This window comes from Perca fluviatilis, chromosome 22 (assembly GCF_010015445.1).
Source record: "Perca fluviatilis chromosome 22, GENO_Pfluv_1.0, whole genome shotgun sequence".
Classification (NCBI taxonomy): Eukaryota; Metazoa; Chordata; class Actinopteri; order Perciformes; family Percidae; genus Perca; species Perca fluviatilis.
This window is the reverse complement of record NC_053133.1, coordinates 8658114-8676701: the sequence shown is the minus strand read 5'-3', so window position 1 is coordinate 8676701 and position 18588 is coordinate 8658114. Positions and strand designations below refer to the sequence as shown.

General features: G+C 41.1%; 1 protein-coding gene across 1 annotated transcript in view; it reads left to right on the top strand.

The window, feature by feature from the left end:
- The window catches only part of LOC120552041, a 73213-nt gene that overhangs the window by 36052 nt on the left and 18573 nt on the right, over positions 1 to 18588 (top strand). The window contains exon 4 of the mRNA XM_039789686.1: positions 17792 to 17910. Coding sequence (XP_039645620.1) covers positions 17792 to 17910 — 119 coding nt within the window. The remainder of the gene's footprint in view (positions 1 to 17791; positions 17911 to 18588) is intronic.

Here is an 18588-nt window from a genome sequence, read left to right as displayed (position 1 = left end):
TTATCTCAAGCTTTATTTCTCCAGAGACAGTGATATCATCGGCCTCATTTAAACATCCCTACTGTGAACGCATTAGGAAGCCCTCCGCCTAAAGTTACGCACCAGGTGTCCTGTTGGCTCATCCGAACCACTTTGGATAACGACAACGGTGTTTCGCCAGCCCTAAATGTCTTTGCGGTTCTGGTAATAAGCACTGGTGTCAGTGAGGAACTGGATCAGCTGACATTTCCTGGAGTACTAAGGGTGTCCCGTGACCCCTGACATCTATTGCAGTTAACCTATTCCTATAGGTCTCCATGAAATAACCTGCTCTCTGTTATTTTCTGCATACTGGGTTCCACTCTGATTCTCTTCTCTTCTCTTCTCTTCTCTTCTCTTCTCTTCTCTTCTCTTCTCTTCTCTTCTCTTCTCTTCTCTTCTCTTCTCTTCTCTTCTCTTCTCTTCTCTTCTCTTCTCTGTTCTTTCCTTTCCTTTCCTTTCCTTTCCTTTCCTTTCCTTTCATCTCCTCTCCTCTCCTCTCTCCTCTCCTCTCCTCTTCTCTTCTCTTCTCTTCTCTTCTCTTCTCTTCTCTTCTCTTCCATAATGGAAAAACCAGTCACAGTAATTAATAATTATAAGCTGTGGCAGGCGATAAAAATAAGCATGGGGTCAAAAAAAAGGTTTCTGTTTTTTTCCCTGCGCCGGTCCTTTTGACATGTAAAGCGTGTAAACTTGGCAGGGCCAAATTTGTTGATTGCGGGCTACTGATGTGACCCATCTGGGGTTGAAACATTGTATTAGGTCTTTGCACGCTATTCCCTGCCACTCCCTCAGCTCAACAGCTCACCCCCCTTCTGTCACATGAGAAACAGTTGCAGTACTGTTGTAGGGTGAGGAGGATGTGGGTATTTGCTGTGTTTATTTTGTGTGTGTGCGCAGAGTGTGTGTAACGGGAGACTGGCCCCCAAATGGACGGTCCAAATCCAGCAGCAGCTGTGTGTCCTGTTGAAGTATCCTTGAGCAAGACACCACGTCCCAAACTGACTAAATTGTAAATGTGTCCATGTTTGCATTAGGTGTTACTGTGTGTGTGTGTGTGTGTGTGTGTGTGTGTGTGTGTGTGAGCGCACGTGTGCATGTGTGCGTGTGTGTTTGTGTGCATAATTAGTGGATGATGATGTGTTGCAATTTCTCCTAACTGTAACAGTGCTGTAACTTTCTTTCTCTGTTTCTTCCATGCTTAGCATAAGAGACAGCATTAACCAATTCCCAACTGAAATCCATAAAAATCACTCTTACCTTATGCCATATTAGAATCAGTTGCATTCATTATGTATTGATTATACACAGTAGAAATTACCAAATTGATATATCAGCCAAATACTGGTCATTGTCTAGTCATCCCATCAGATTTGACAACAGAACCGATGAGTAAAAGAACAGAAAACATCCACAATTTACGACGTAAAGGGGAAAAGAGGCATGCTTTGCCTCGCGTGAGTTGGTCACAGTGACACGCAATTGTTTTGAGCTGCTAATACTTTCCAAAATCAGAGATATTACTGGTATTCCGGATACATCCTGAAGCTATTGCGGAGGAATTTCTGAGGTCCTGCTCATACATCAGACTTCAGCTGTAATCAGAACACACTGGAGGACAGGCCTGAATAGTGGCATGCAGTACAGTGCAGTGCGGCTCCAGATAAACTGCTTCGGAAACACATGTTCTGCACTTCTACATCAGATACGTTTGGTATGAGGTGTCATATTTCTCTGTCTGGAAATAACATGCTGTGTTTATGAAGAAAAAAGTCTTGAAGTCACTTTGAATCGTCCATTTATTTAAAGATTTCTCTCGGCAAGAATGGAGCATTATAATATCTGATTCATGAAGATAGGAGCTGAGTTAAATGTTTATGTTCAACCAAGCCATGGTACTGAAGTTGACTTTGGAGCTCTCAATGGAAAAAGCAGCAACGTCAGTTTCTGAGTCTGGGTTTGAAAACACGAGAATCATTAAAGCTGCCATCTCACATCTTACTCAGCACTGACTGCAGCTATTTGATGAGATGGAACTTTGATTATTTTTGTGACGAAATTTGGTCGTTGCAACATCTGAGAATATAAGAGATAAGAAAAATAGGAGTTTGAAGTAAATGCCACTTTGTTGTGTGCACAAGTCGTAGAGCAGAGATCTTCAACGGGGGGTCTGGAACCCTTAGGTGGGTCCTCAGAGTCACTGCAGGGGGGCCTCCAAATCATTGTTAATTTTTGAAAGTTTTATTTCAAAAATTAAAATGTCTTAACATGAATCCAACATATTATTGGCAAATATAAATCCCCACTGATGATAGGCTTACTGGCCTGTAAGGTAGCTATACTAAGGTATACTAAGGTAGCCGTCCACATATACAGTGTAAATGTGTAACATTTAAAGATGATTTATAAAATCATGCCAACAATTATTATTTTAATAACTTAGTATTCTATGCACTAAAAAGGTATGTATAAAGGCTTTAGGCTGCCCTACACGTGTAGGCCCAGTTTAATATGCAACTTCATTTTATACAATATTAGTAGTAGGGGGTCCCTGCTCCATCTCTCTTTAAAGCTTTAGTGCATAACTTTTTTGATATTAATGAATGTCCGTTACATTCAAGCCATTGCCAAATGAGTTGCTACAAAGTTGATTAAGACTATCAGCTCCACACAACTCTCTCTGTATATCTCAGTATGGCTATGTTCAGAAGATTGTGGACACGCCGACAGTTTTGTTGTCATTACTTAGAATTCCTCATGGGGCGGCAGAAACTACGCACCATAGCTTTAAGTTAAGGGCTCCTTGGTTTAAAAAACGTTGAAGACCCCTATTGTAGAGCTAGTGTACTTCTCCACTACTAAAGGATATATATATATATATATTGTATATTAAACAGACTTTATTTTAATTTCATGGCAGGGCACTTATGAAGCAATTTTTTTAGATGAAGAGTAACCCCTAAAATGAAGTGACAGCATGGAAGTAGCCAGAACTGGAGGTTCAGAAAGGCTGTTTTTTGGGCCCTGGTCCAGCGGTGTTGCCCACAGGTCTTAGCTGTAGTGCGACACCAAAGAGCCGAAGTGGAAGTTTATATGCTGCTGAGCCCATAAGGTGGTTTACTGACACACATAATGTGAGGTTCATTAGTGTGGAGGCAATAATTGCACGGGTAGTTTGAGGAGCGTGCCGCACATTAGGTCCTGACGTTCAGCATAACTGTAAGAATTTCTCCATGAGCCTTTCCGAACGTTGACTGTTGGAATTCTGTTGCTTGTTAAACTGAATATTTTGAAGTACAAAACTTCCAGAAGTCACATCAGGACTCTAAGCGTTGACAGATACATGCATGCCTTTCTGTTTGATTACATTTCTATCTCCAGCTTAAAAACAAATATCAGATGCACATGATCTCATCTTGCATTTCATCCAGGATTTTCATAAGCAGCTGTCTTTATAAGTAAGGTAAATCCTAACAAATCAAATTATATAATGACTCGATGTTACCTACTATTTACATAAATCGAATTAGCCTGCAAAATTTCCCCTGAAACTTTTTCCACATTTATCCCTTGTCTCAGCATTGCAATGTTGCTCTTTCCCATCTGCAGAGTTCTACAAAGTGCCGTAACGTAAAAGGCACGATTTAGCATCTAAACAGCTCTATAACCTAAGTTATTTTAGAACCTAAACACTTTCTGTGAATTTGCCTAGGATACATGCCATTTACCCCTCAAAGGGTTAAATTCATTATCCTGCAGCCATCAGATATTAAAAGAAGTAAGAACATTTATATGATCATCCTCAGTTTCTCTGGAGAGTTATATTTTCATATAATGGTCTAAATTAGAGCTGCACAATTAATCACAATTGTATCAAAATTGCAATATGGACTAGTGCAATATCCAAATCGCAGGGGGGCAATATTTGTTAAAGGCAAAATATGTGTCAAACCATTCTGAATTAAGTATCGTGGTGCTGGTGGGATGTCCCTGCCTATAAATCCTATCCTACAAAGTAAAGAAAAAAATCTTTGTTTGGTTCAGATCCTCGCAAAAATCACACTATAAATCATCCTGAGAATAATGATGCAAAAACTATCATTCCCTCCAATATCATGAATTTTCCAATATCGTAGCGGCAAATTTTTTTTTTTTTTTTACTAGCAGTTTGAAACACTTAACTAACACTTTATTCCACTTTATTTTCCTGTAAATGGCCAACATCAAAGGCAATGTATATATTTGGACAACGTATTGGTGCCAATCTCCAGGTTCCAGGGCAAAATGTATTTTAGACTGAAAGCCATATGGTAAGCTCAAGGCAGTGAAACGGACAGGTCAGGGTTTGTGTGTGTTTGTGTGATTCAGGGACACGGAAGCATTTAGGTCAGTGGACGGAGACACTCAATTCTGCCCGCTGACCCTGCTGTGCCCTACTTTACTCTGCCTAGCTGTCCAAAACAACCCCTCTTTTTCTCTGATCCAAATACACACATAAGCACACACCGCTGCTTTCGACTTTGCTTCCGTGAGAAGCAGAGGCTCATCTTAGGGGACGAGGAGATTTAAGCACATGCTATTAGAACATCAGCAGCAGGGTGAAACACACACATGCACACAAACAATTACTGTGTCATAACACAAAGAACAAAAAATAAAGGCTGACCTCACCTACCCATTGACACAAATATAGACTCACAAAACCACAAACACATGACTCCTAACTGGAACATTCGGACACTCCGAAGAGACAAATTCTAAGACAAAATTGGTGCAGCAGAGCTCGAAATATTCAGACTTTGAATCCCTAATGTGAGCTTCAAAACTCTGGATCCCACAATGCAATTGAATAGCATCTTTTTTTAGGCTATAGGCCCTTGCCTGTCCAAATCCACAACTCCAGTTTGTAACGCAGGCTTTTTGTTATAAAATTGTAGTCTCCAAGCCCTGATGACATCACTGTGACATCGTCAGGGTTATCTTCTCAGACTGCACACAGCTCCTCCAGGGCCTCCGAAGTCATTTATCAACAGTTTTACAGGCCGAGTAGTGTTTTCAATATTCCCTTGAGAGGGAATATGGTGGAGTGTGCTGCAGTTGGCAGCTTTGCATGTACAGGGAGAAAAAATAGCCTTCCTATTCAGTGTGACAGACTGTTTGGAGAGGGCAGACAAGTCAGTGTTTGTTTACACACTGAAAATCTCTTCAGTTGGTTGGGAATTACACATAACACACACATCCATATATACACTCGTAGCGTCACGCTAACACCAGATGCCAGGAAGTACAGTGGCGACTGATTGGCATCCCCAGCAAAGCCCTACCATGCATGACTCTCTCCCGACTTTGCCTCTTTTAGCAAGCTTGCGTGATCCCACCATCACTTCCCATCATGCCTCCCCCCCCCCCGCCTCCATGTCCTTCCGTCACAAGTACACAAATACACGTATCGCCTGCTGGGCGATAGCACGGGGGGTGTATGTCCTCCCTCCCTGAGCCAAATGAAACGATCGCAGCAAACACTGTTAGTATAAACAGGCTTGGATTAGAATGTTGGGATGACATGCAAGGGGCACAGGCGGCAGAATGTGAAGTGGACAGTCACGATATGTCCAGACCTGACAAAGGATATCTCGCTGTACTCACCTCACTTATTTCCAACAGTCCTCCTAGAGCTTTTGAAAAAGCTGATACTATTGTTGTCGTCGGATTGAAGCTGCCAGTAGTACTAATACTTTGTCTCAGTGTTCAATACTTTTACCCAAACTAATAAAACACAATATTAAACTCAAACACTTGTTAAGATGGACATTTTTATCCTCACTTTCACAACATTTTTGCCTATTTCTAAACTCTCAAGTTGTGTTTTGTTCCCCAAACTTGATGTTTTGGTGAAAGAGCAGCTGAGATGCCTCTGGGATGTTTCCGCGAGCATCCAGTGTTTGCCCTCTGCTGCTGGATCTAATACCCTGCAACACAGGGACGAGGTGTTAGGAGAATGATAATCAGATTACTGTTGGGTTAGCGTGTCGCTTAATGAATCAGCCCTGTCAAAGGCCAAATTGTTGTGTGATATTATTGGATTGGAAGAAACACCGGAGACGGGCCACTCATGCTAAAGTGAAGCTGTCAGGTGATGTGAAGTAAGATCACATCAGGCTGAAACTGTTAGGTCTTGCACCACAAACTCTGTCTTTAATTTGTTGGACTTTTTTGTAATGAAAAAGATGCTTTTGACGCTATGAAGGGATGGTGGTGGGGTGACAAGCTGAAATTGAGCTGTGGCTGTATGTCCTATTGCTCTACCTGCTTCACTGATTGGTCACACACACACAGAATCACAGTGGATACATAACACCTCTGATAGTGTCTACTGACTGACAAGTTAATGGCTTTCATGCATAAAGCATGATCAGCATCATGGCTATCACTTGATCCCCCACAACCCTGGACACATTAACCACCTCGCAACAATTTAATTACACATTGGTGGGCCTTTCTCTGTGCTGGTGCATGTGTGTAATGTTTTGGTGTGGATTCTGCATGAAGATATGCCTTTTTTTTTTATTACTGTTCCCGTTAAAATAAATCCATGTATCACCAAATTTGATGCTTTTGATTTTTTTTTCTTTATGGTTTCTTTATGGTTTGAGAAAATTCTCCTACTTCTCAAACTACAGAAAATAAACAATTTAAAGCCCCAGTGAATTAGCTAAAGTTGTAAATTTTTTTTTTTTTAATTTTTTTTTTTTTTATTTTTTTAAAAAATTTTTTTTTATAAAAACCTTTTTTTTTTTTCCCACCCTCAGAACACAACTTGTTGATGTCGTAAAGTACTCCGTGGTTAGCATTCGTTTAGCATTGCGTGCTGCAGCAGCATTAGTGTAGTTTCCCCTCCCATATGGATTCAGCCTGAGGCACCATCTGCCCATTATTATTTGCCTCAATGGGCCTAAACGGCAGCATAATCTTTTTAACAGATTACCTTCTTGTTATAGAGAGGCTATAACAGGAGAAAAATGCTAACAGGATCATAGATGAAATCAACTTTTCATGAAAGGTGTGGGTTTTTTTTTTTCTCTCCAGAAAACCTGTTGAATGTTCTGGTGTGACCACAAAACAAGTGATGATTGCCTTTGACTGGCCCACAGCGGGGAGGAGAATAGGAGAGGGATAATCTAAGGCTTGTTCTGCTTCTTTCTCCCTGTTATTTTGAATAATGTGAGTGACACTAGTTGGCACGCAACACAAGGAAGCAGCATTTTGCTGAAGTGGAGGTGCATGTGGCAGGGCAGACTGGAACCTCCGCTCTTTCTTTTGCCCTCCTCCCCTCTCAGGCAGGAATGCAGCGAGACTAAAATACAGGGGTGGAAAACTAATAAGTATACCCTGAGTTGTTGTTAAGAATTTCCTTTTTTAGTATGAATAAGCAGGAAACGGGTGCGTTTTTGTAATGAAAAACTAAACAGTGCAGTACTACTGAGTAAAATGAGTGAGCTACTGTATACACGTATACGGTTGTTTATTCTAAACATTGGGGGCCAGCGATCCTGTGCTCTGCACTACTTTTCTTCGAGTCTAGATTTGAATGAAATGAATGTACTTCAGACTATTTGGACAAGGGCCTGGACCTAATTAACTCAACATATGAGGACCCAAAAAATTATTTATGCCTTTTTCAGTTCAACACTCCTCTTCCTTCTTCATCCCTCTCTTTTCCCTCTGCAATTCCAATCATATTTAACTAATTTAAAACGTCAAATTCACCTCCCATGGCACATCTGTTTCCAAGCATCTTGTTTGTTTATAAAGCACGAGAGGTTTTCATTTCAAATCTATCTCTAATTAAACTCAGAATCAGCGAGATGGGCTTTACAGCAACTAGCAAACGTGCACATAAACTTTACAATTTGAGAGGAAGCACGCGCTTTACGTTAATTTCGAGCTCTTGAAATCTCAGACTGCTCGTGAAAATGGAGATTGGGAGAGTACAGAAATAGAAGGCTTGTGCTTTATTGTGGCCAGGTGGGGTTCCTGAATGCAACTTTTATTAACCACCAGCTCCTTGAGAGCGCAACAAGCCACAGCCATCCTCATCAAAGGAGGAATCCCAGGAAAAAGCTATTTATAGATTAACCACGCAAACACTATATGCACGCAGGAACTGATGTCTCTTACAGTGATGCAATGTATTTCACATGTGCACACAGGGCACAGAGATTATTTTATAATCAATACATTAGAAATGTATCACTTAATAATTTTACAGTTGGCCGACCAGGAAACAAAGCACTTACTATACACCAGCGATCTAAAAGGAAACGTCTTTTACTTTTTGTGCTTGAGCAGGGTAGAAAATGTACCCTCTGCATCCACAGTTTTCCCTCAAATGTCAGAGTATGTAAGGACCCCCCAAAAGGAAATAAATGATGTCTCTATTTGAATGAGCCTGTCAGAGGAAGTTTGAGATAAATATCGAAACAAAGGAGACAAAGAAGAGAGGGAAAAATAGGCTTAACAATGGACTTTTCCCCTCGATAAATGGTGTAATATACCTTCACTATGTGTGGTTGTTTCTGCAACTGTGAACTGTACACGCAAGCTCCAGAGTATATACACGTGTGTTGTCATTCTGCCTCCAAGCAGGGTTATTACTGGGATGTATGTGACTCATGAGGGAGTTTGTATCCTGATTTCACCCCCGCTGAGCAGTCTGAAGGCCAGGGTCGACGTTTGGCTAGTGGAACACGCCAGATCCCCGGCAACGACAGGAAAACTGGAGCGTCTTGTTGTCTTCAATTAGAAAATACACTGTTGCATTCATTTGGTTAACGTCAAATTATAAGCTTTCTTGCATAACTGGCTCATCTCACGCAACACATGCCTGAATGCAGTTTGTGTGTGTGTGTGTGTCTGTGTGTAAGCGGAGAGCACATCATTTCACTCTGAAGCACATTCTCCATGGGCCTCCACCCGTTTGCATTCTGTTAGTTTTTCTAATTGTCTGTATAAATATTGCACCACGTTGGCCCTATGTTGTGGTTCATTTTCCAAATGCTTGACAAGGCAAATTTAGTGTAGTTTAGACAGCCTTTTAGCTGGCATCACATGTGCGTCGCTCTTTCAACGAGTTCATCAGAAAAACAAATTTCTCAGCCGACAAACATCATGCTCACATAAAACGTGCACCAAACAATCAGTCATGTTCTTTATTTATAGAAGCAATTAAATGGCTTTCTCATTATGATTGCTAAAATAGTCCTCCAGTGTGTGTGTGTGTGTGTGTGTGTGTGTGTGTGTGTGTGTGTGTGTGGAGAGTGCATGGCGCCAGTTTTATGATGCAAGCCACATACAGTAGCAGTACACGCTGTAGAGCAGTTGCCATACAGTACAAGTGGGTTTTGCCCAAGGGCTCATGTGGGCTCATATCACTCTTGTACAACATGGTGACTAGCCAACCAAAACAGAGAAGTGGAAACAATTGAGTTTACATCCCAAACTGACAACCTGTGTGACCATGTTGCTGTGTCATAATATCACTTCCCCTTCACTTCAGTATCTAGGCTCACAACTACGGCTGTTGTTTATGTTCTATATTCAGGAATGGATTTTTTAGATAGATACTTAGGATAGAACTCCCTTAGCAGCTTCACATGCACACTCCACTCAAACATCAATCACTCACATTATAATCTCCTCTAAAAAAAATTATATTTGTGATTCCTGCCCTGCGTCTAAGAAGAGTACTTTTTTGTAGATGTTGTTTTGTTAACAGACAAAAGGAAAATCTCTAAATCCTGGCAGTCTATCCCTTCAGATTGTCACAGTGAAAAACATTCTCATTCAAAACGATATCGGAAAGATTATAGACCTCAATCCAACGTTAATATTGGTCAAAAGTGATTGACGATGGAGTCAGTGTAGTTAAATGCGTATTGTGTATATCCATTAACTGGAACAGTATTACATAAACAAGTGGAAAAGCTCCTGTTTATCCTCAGAAAATATGAAATGCCATAAACTTTCTTTCGCTGAATCTTTTTTTTCTTCTCTTTGCCACATTGCAAAAACAAGAAAAAAGTTAAAAAGGTAAGGGCTGGGTTTGGAAAGGCCGGGATCCAGACATTTGATCTGTGTCATAATGAAGTATTAGCTTCCATTACAGTGCAGGCTTAACCTTTTTGCGGAGCACCATTGAGCGCTTGCCAGCAGTCATCAATATTTAACAGCTGTTGCTATTATGAAATTCTTTATGGGCTAATGTGGCTCGCCGGCTCGCACGCAAGGCCTTGGCCGGCTGCCAGCACCCTGTCAGGAGGAAAAGGGGGGGGGGGAGATTGACAGACGGCTCGCTCGCGTGACAACCAGCCCTTGATCAGCCAGCTTCTCTCTCTCTCTCTCTTCTCTCTCTCTCTCTCTCTCTTGCTGTTGCTCTCTCTGCTGTGGATTTCCTGTGCCTGTGGAGAGAGAGAGACGGAGAGAGAGAGAGACAGAGAAGAAGAGCGCTGAGGGAAGGGGGTGGGATTGAGTAAAGGAAGTGGCTGTAAGCCAACCCAACCTCAACACACACACATATGTGCACACACACACACACACACACACACACACACACACACACACACACACACACACACACACAGAGGTTTCTCTACTCACGCAAGCCTTGTGGGAGGGGAGGGACTGCTGTGCTGCTCAGCGTTGGCATGTTCCAGGTCCGCAGCTCTTCTTTACAAGCCAAACACACAGCAGAGGATCAGCTGCCAAAAAGATGGCACCCATGCTGCTGGAATCAGGTTGACAGGGAGCCAGAACACAGATAGATAGATAGATAGATAGATAGATAGATAGATAGATAGATAGATAGATAGATAGATAGATAGATAGATAGATAGATAGATAGATAGATAGATAGATAGATAGATAGATAGATAGATAGATAGATAGATAGATAGATAGATAGATAGATAGATAGATAGATAGATAGATAGATAGATAGATAGATAGATAGATAGATGGATAGTGTTTGGGTGTCACTCAGATATTTGACACATTTGAGAAACATCAACCCTCTGAGAGAGAACACACATAAGTTTTGACAAAATGACTTCTTACTTCTTCTAGAAGCAATATTACAATGTAAAAAATACTCCATTAGGCAAAAGTCCTGTATTACTGTAAAACGGTCGCCAGATTAGAAGTATCAAAAGTAAAAAAAAAGGTATGCAGTAAAAAAGAAAAACTGTATGTGTAACTATTACATATTATATATATTGTACTATACACATCATTTTAACTCCTTTATATAGCCTATTGTTGGGTAGTTTAACAGTGCACCAGAGTCACTAGTAAGTATAGCTGTCAAATAAATGCTGCTTATTATCAATTAATTAAACTGGCAGAGTACAAAGTAATGAAAGCAGGCAGCAATAACCACCTGTTTGACTCGATTTGGAGTAGCATGCATGCAGCCATGTATGACCACTTACCTGCTCCTCACTGTATACTGCTCTGGATAGGAGCCTGAGCTAAAGAATGGACCTGGTGTATTGCCTACTATTCAGTTCAAAACGCATGCTACTCTTGTACTCGCGAGTTATAAAGCGCTCTGAGTCATGCAACACTCTTCAGCAGCGCTTTTCAACATAATGTCATGCCATGCCATCTTTGAATCTAATGCTCTAATGTACAGGACTGTATTGAAATATTCATCTGTGCGGTTCTCATCATTTTGCGAGACATTCCTTTGTGTTTCATCTCCATTATCCCCAGAATAAAAACATGCCAGTGACACTATGGGTCCACAGAGACATCTCTTCCCCTGTCTCACCGCTGTCTCTCCTTATGGCGGTTTCTTCTTTCTCTTCTCTGTTTTCTCTTCATATTTCTCTTTTTTCGCCTGTTATTAGTAGTGTGGGAGAAAATGGCTTTACTGTAATGGAGACAGTGTTGAAAACAAAAGAAAACACACCAGGACTGTGCTGTACACATCCATATTATGCTACATGGCCAAACTCACCTCACCCCCTAGAGGTTGCAGAAATGAATACCTGATTGGTGGGGACTGTGTCCTAAACTCACACATACATACACTCACACACTCCTTTTTTATGATGTGCTCATTCCTAGTCTCTGACGACAAGCAGCAGTGAAAGTTTTGTAGAAGAGGGACACATGTTGCTGCTTTTTCAGTAGAAGTGATTTTTTTGGCACACAGCAATCTTCACCACAACTTTACAGATCTTTTCTCACTTCTCGTATCTCTTTCCATCGCAGTCCCTTTTGCAATAGCAGATTATCTTTTCATTTCAAAAACATCTGTCTCCATAGTCGCTCATCTGAGGTGTTATCTGAGACAAATAAAGTCCTGAGACATTTGTGACGTAAATTGAATGAGCTTGATATCTGGCGGGTGGTCCTAACATTTTGTTTACTCAGTGGAAGTGGAAAGACAGACCTGGCCGACTAAAGGAGCTAGACACTTTCAGCCTCACCCTTGGCAGCGTGTACATCCCGCTACTTGTCACTTTTTAACACCCTGTCCTCAAACAGAGCACATAAACGCCTCACCATTACCTACTCTGTTTTTCTTTATAGACCAGAGAGGGAGAAAATAGAGGCAAAGAAAAGCAAACCCGAAGACACGAGCGGCGATGAATAAAGCCCGTATTGTTGGCAGAGGAAGTGCTTGTGCCGATAATTAATCATCCCGTATGTTTGTCTTTCCTGACGCTGCATCCTCTCCAAAAGCTGCCGTAAGAGAGAAAACAAAAATACATGAGGCGTTGAAGGAGGAAAATAAAGAGGCTTATTAGATTCATTTCCCTCTGCACTACTTTCCACTGGTTGGATGATATTGCGGTGATTGAAGAGAATATGTGTGTTTTGTGTGTGTGTGTGTGTATGTGTGTGTGTGTGTGTGTGTGTGTGTGTGTGTGGCTGTCTGAGTCTTGTTTGTTTGTATGTGTTTGCACCTAGCGGAGGTGATGACAAAATACTTAACATTATTACTGGCATTTATGAGTTTACTAAGCTGCCTGTCAATGCAGTCATCAGCCCTTAGCCTGATTTTCAGCGGCCCACACTGCGGCACACACTGCGGCCTTTACAGTTTTACTGGATTGCTAAAACACATCTCTTGAAACCCTCACCCATTTCCTCAAAACTGTAAACACAAAACCAAATTCTCAAACTATATTCACACCAACACCTGACTCTGCTGGCAAAATCAAACAATGCTTTCAGATCATACACACAGCCAGTCAATAACTCAACACTACAGAGCATCCATTAGACATTACCTCAAACATTCGAGAAGACATATAGTGAACACATTTTGCAATGTATATCACAACTTGTACGGTAAATAACTTGTACACTGCAAGTACTAAAATATTGAATGTCTATTTACAGTTTTTTCCAACAGCTTACACACAAAATCTTTTCATGTCCTCTCACTCAAAGTGCAAAACTACACAGCAAATCTCCAAAACCATAAACTATTTCTCAGCCTTTCACTCAGTTTTCAATTGCATAAAACACTTTCTTCAAAACATTACACACAATTCTCTACCTAAGACACAAAAATCTAACAGGAAGTGACTTGCTTTCCTTTTCTAAACACAACCAATCAAAATGCTACACTTACTCACCAGGGCACACACACACTCCTCACATTTGCAAACACATTATGTCATAACTGAACACTAACCAATCATTGTTTAGTATAGGCCTATACATAGGTAAAAGGTCAGATGACCTGTTTTGAACAATGGATGCCAACAATAGACAGAAAGCAAGGGGAGGAGGAGGGAGAGACAGGGGATAACAACGAGGAGGATGAGGTAGAGGAGGGAAGAAGAGGCAGAAGGGAGAGCCATTTCTGATGAGATCAGGGCCACAGTTATTCATCATGTGATCAACCACGGATTGACCATGAGAGAAGCCCATCTTGAGTAGCTTTACAGTGGCGTCCATACTGCATGCAACTATCTAATAACTATTTCTAATGACTTTGTTTTACACAGTGTATACAATCCGCCCCCTTCCTCTCTAGAACATTGTAAATGTAGATATAAGCCTATGAGAGACAAAAGAGCTTTAGATTTAGAACAACAGTGTGTACATGGTACATCCAAAAATTTACTATTATGAAAAAAGTGTTTGCCAGTTGATGCAAATGCTTCATTTTGAGATGTGTTTATGGTATTTTGAATGCAGTGTTTCATTTTGAAGGAGATGTGAGGCATTTTGCATTTTGTTTGTGCAGTTTTGGGAATTGTGTGTAGAGTTTTGAAAAAAGGAGACATAGTTTTGAAAATGTGAGTAAGCAGTTGGAAAAAACTGTATTAGGCACTTGTAGAACAATACAGTAGTCCAACTGCAAAAGGCCAAAGAACAAAGAAAACGAAATGATAAGCACATGACCGTACACTAAAAAAGATTATGAAACCACATACAGTTTTTTCCAACTGCTTACACACAAAATCTTTTCATGTCACACGATTTTTGAAACCTCTCACTCAAAGTGCAAAACTACACAGCAAATCTCCAAAACCATAAGCTATTTCTCAGCCTTTCACTCAGTTTTCAATTGCATAAAACACTTTTTTCAAAACATTAAACACAATTCTCTACCTAAGACACAAAAATCTAACAAGAAGTGACTTGCTATCCATTTCTAAACACAACCAATCAAAATGCTACATTTATTTACCAGGGCACACACACACACTCCTCACATGTGCAAACACATTATGTCATAACTGAACACTAACCAATCATTGCTTTAGTATAGGCCTATACAGAGGCCAAAGGTCAGATTACCTGTTTGGAACAATGGATGCCAACAATAGACAGAGAGCAAGAGGAGGAGGAGGGAGAGACAGGGGATAACAACGAGGAGGAGGAGGAGGGAAGAAGAGTAAGAAGGAGAGCCATTTCTGATGAGATCAGGGAGAGAAGCCCATCTTGAGTAGCTTTACAGTGGCGTCCATACTGCATGCAACTATCTAATGACTATTTCAGCATTACAAATCAATCAGACTTTGTTGTGCACAAAGTGCATACAATTCTGTCCCCCCACCACACACAAGCACGCACAAACACTCACAACACACACACACACACACACACACACACACCACACACACATATTCTTTATTCTAAAAATGATACCTTTGGTTTACATATGTTTATACTTTTATTTTCTTGTTTCATGCTACTGTATACAACACTGGGTTACTCTTACAGACGTAATGTTTTGCCCAATACATATTTTCTGTTTTACTGTAACATTACATTGTTTTTTACAGTGCACTTTTCAACCACTTTCAGCAGACTACTTTCTCTCTAGAACATTGTAGATATAAGCCTATGAGAGACAAAAGAGCTTTAGATTTAGAACAACAGTGTGTACATGGAAAATCCAAAAATTTACTATTATGAAAAAAGTGTTTGCCATTTGATGCAAATGCTTCATTTTGAGATGTGTTTATGGTATTTTGAATGCAGTGTTCCATTTTGAAGGAGATGTGAGTCATTTTGCATTTTGTGTGTGCAGTTTTGGGAATTGTGTGTAGAGTTTTGAAAAAAGGAGACATAGTTTTGAAAACGTGTGTAAGCAGTTGGAAAAAACTGTAATCAAACATCAGCATTCAATGCTCCTGTGCCCTCTGTGCACTCTGAACTGGCTTATATTCTCTAACATTGGTTTGATCACCTCAGTAGAAACACGTGTGTACAATTTGGAGTCGTTGTGTGTAAACGCTGACAACTGTGTTGCAGTTGTGTTTAACTTTTGCTGCCCGTGTTAACAAAGTGTGAAATATGTTTAGAGTTTTGCAAGAAGAGAGACTGATTTAACAAATGGGTTTAGGCCACTGAGCATTTGGTTCAGAGAATGGGGTTTAGTGTTTTAGCAAATTAGAAAAAAAACCTGTATTTTCACTCATAGCCTGAATAAAACCTGATGTTGCAACTGGGGGAATAAATGATTAAACGTGAAAAAAGTAAATCCAGACAAATGTATGGATAGAGGGGGAAAAAAACAAGCGCATTAGCTTTGCGTGCTTCAGGGTGGAATTAAGACAAGGGGAACACTTTTGCCATCACGAAATCGGTTGTCGATCGCCTGCGATGCCCGAGTTGAACAAAGAAAGGGTGGAGAGATGAGGAGGAGGAGGGTAGACGAAGAGTTTATGGGGGGAGGGATAGACAGAGTACAGGAAATGGTAGAAGGTTAAAGGGGGAGGAATGGAAGACGGAAGAATGGGGTTATTCGGTGGGGGTGGGGACTATATACAAATCATCAGAAGATACATACATTCGTACTTAGATCGTTTTTCGTAGTGAGTCTATGGTGTGTGTGTGTGTGTGTGTGTCTTTGTGTTGCGTGACTAATCTGTGCCTGCTACAATGAGTGACGGAGCGAAGGGCTGATCTCTTGTAGTGAGCCACATGGCCCCTGACAGCACACCCATAAGAGCAACACGCAAACATGTCTCCAACACGCAACACACACGTCACCAATGCACATGTGACAGTTCTGCACGCCACAGTCATGTAGGCTAATTGCATGTGTACACACTCTGGCATGGTAGTTGGTAGGCCTTACTCTACGGCGGCGGAAAGAGCACGCCATATGTGTAGTGGTTGATGGAGCGTGACTTGTTTGTGATATTTTCATAACTTTAGTAGATATTTCTTTCTTTTTTTAAATATCACATGGCACACAGGAGCAGGAGCGTGAGTGAGACATGCTGATTGTCTTTAATTGCAGTACAGTGTGTGTGAAGAGATTACAGTAAAAGCTACGATTAGAATCCTTTTTTTGTTGGATTGAAATATAGAAAAGATAAGGCCCCTAAGCACTCTTCGGGGGACCCTACTTTGAGATGAATAGAAGACATTTTCTTTTGTGTTGTCCCCGTCCACAAAGATCAGACTCAGCTAGAGACCAGCAGCACTGGAACTGGAAAGAGTTCAGTGTTTTTTATAAGGACACTTCAGTAAGGTTCAAGCTTGTCTTAACAGAATTAAATGAAGAAGAACATGGCATACCCTTGTTTCAGTGCAAATAAGTCCATTTTAACAATGATATCGATTATCAACCAGATGTCCCAAACCCACTAAATGCTGCGTTCTACTTCACTCTGTATGTATCGGTGAGTTTTGCCTGTGCGTGTGGCTATATCGTGTGAGAAGAATCCTGTAAACTCATAAAATCTTCCACTGTTTTGCTTTGTTACACGGCCCCACCACACAGACTAATACCTGGTGTTAGTGCAGTGCAAAAGGAGACTGATACAGTTAATGTGCTGGCCACATGTCTGAGTGTCGGTCCAACTCTCTCACTGCCATATCACAGAGGTTGTGGAAGAATTGGCAAGCATACTTTAAATGTAATCGTTGTTATCATCCTCAACTTTTCCTGTGTTGACAGGGCTCTACACACATACTCTGTATTCTGAGTACAAAATAATAACTTCAAGACCTATATGAGGTGTGCTTGATTTTACTTTCCCGACTTTGAACGCAGCATATATGAGCACATATCCCTGTCTGTGTACGGTTAATGAAAATGAAAGACTGTATGATTTTCTTCTTTTTTTTTGCGGCTGCTCTTTTAATTTTCACCTGCACTTGCAACCCCGAGACTGAACAACTTTTTTATTTTCACATCCTTACATCCAACGGGTTGCTATTAGTTTATTGTTTTAACATAAATAAGTCCCTTATTCCAGCCAATTTACCCTTTTCTTTTTCTTTTTTATAGCAAACAATGAGAAGCCCTCCAGGAAGCACGGCATCAGCACAGCATCCTCTAACCCTGAACCCCGGAAAGAGAGCATTCCCCTGGGCACCACCGTCAATGAAAGCAGCCTCCTGCTGGAAGTAAGAAACCACATGGCTGTTGTCTGTATGTGTGGAATAACTCTGTCAACAGAGTCTGTATATAAATACTGTCCATCGGTTTTTGCTATGCTAGTATTATATTGTTGCCTTTGTGTTGTACCGTTGATGAAATGCTCAATAGCTTGAATACACGCCAGTCAGGAGTGTGAAGAGGAAGAGGGGAGGGAGGGCTTTTTGTGTGTGTGTGTGTGTGTGTATGTATGTGTGTGTGTGTGTGTGTGTGTGTATGTGTGCCCTTCGCCCTTTGCTCTGACCTCCTTTGCAGAGCTGGGGTGTTGCGTGACATAAGGGTGAGACGGGAGTGTCAGAGCTGATGGAGGAGGTGGGGACTCACACACGCTGGCGGCTTGAGCTGCCAGTCGTGTGTGTGTGTGTGTGTGTGTGTGTGTGTGTGTATGTGGGCTTATTTAACTACATTCGTGGGGTCCAAAAACCGTGAGTCCAGTATACTACTACCCGACAGTTTTGTGGGGCCAAAATGCTGGACCCCATAGGTTTAAAGGGCTGTTTGAGGGTTAAGACTAGGTTGTAGGATTAGGGATAGAATTAGGTGTGTCTGTGTGAGTGCATCTCTGTCTGAATGCATGTGGTCATGTGTGAAAGTGAGCAGAAGAGAGTGAGAAGAACACACCAAGCCTGTCAAAAGTAATCAGAGCA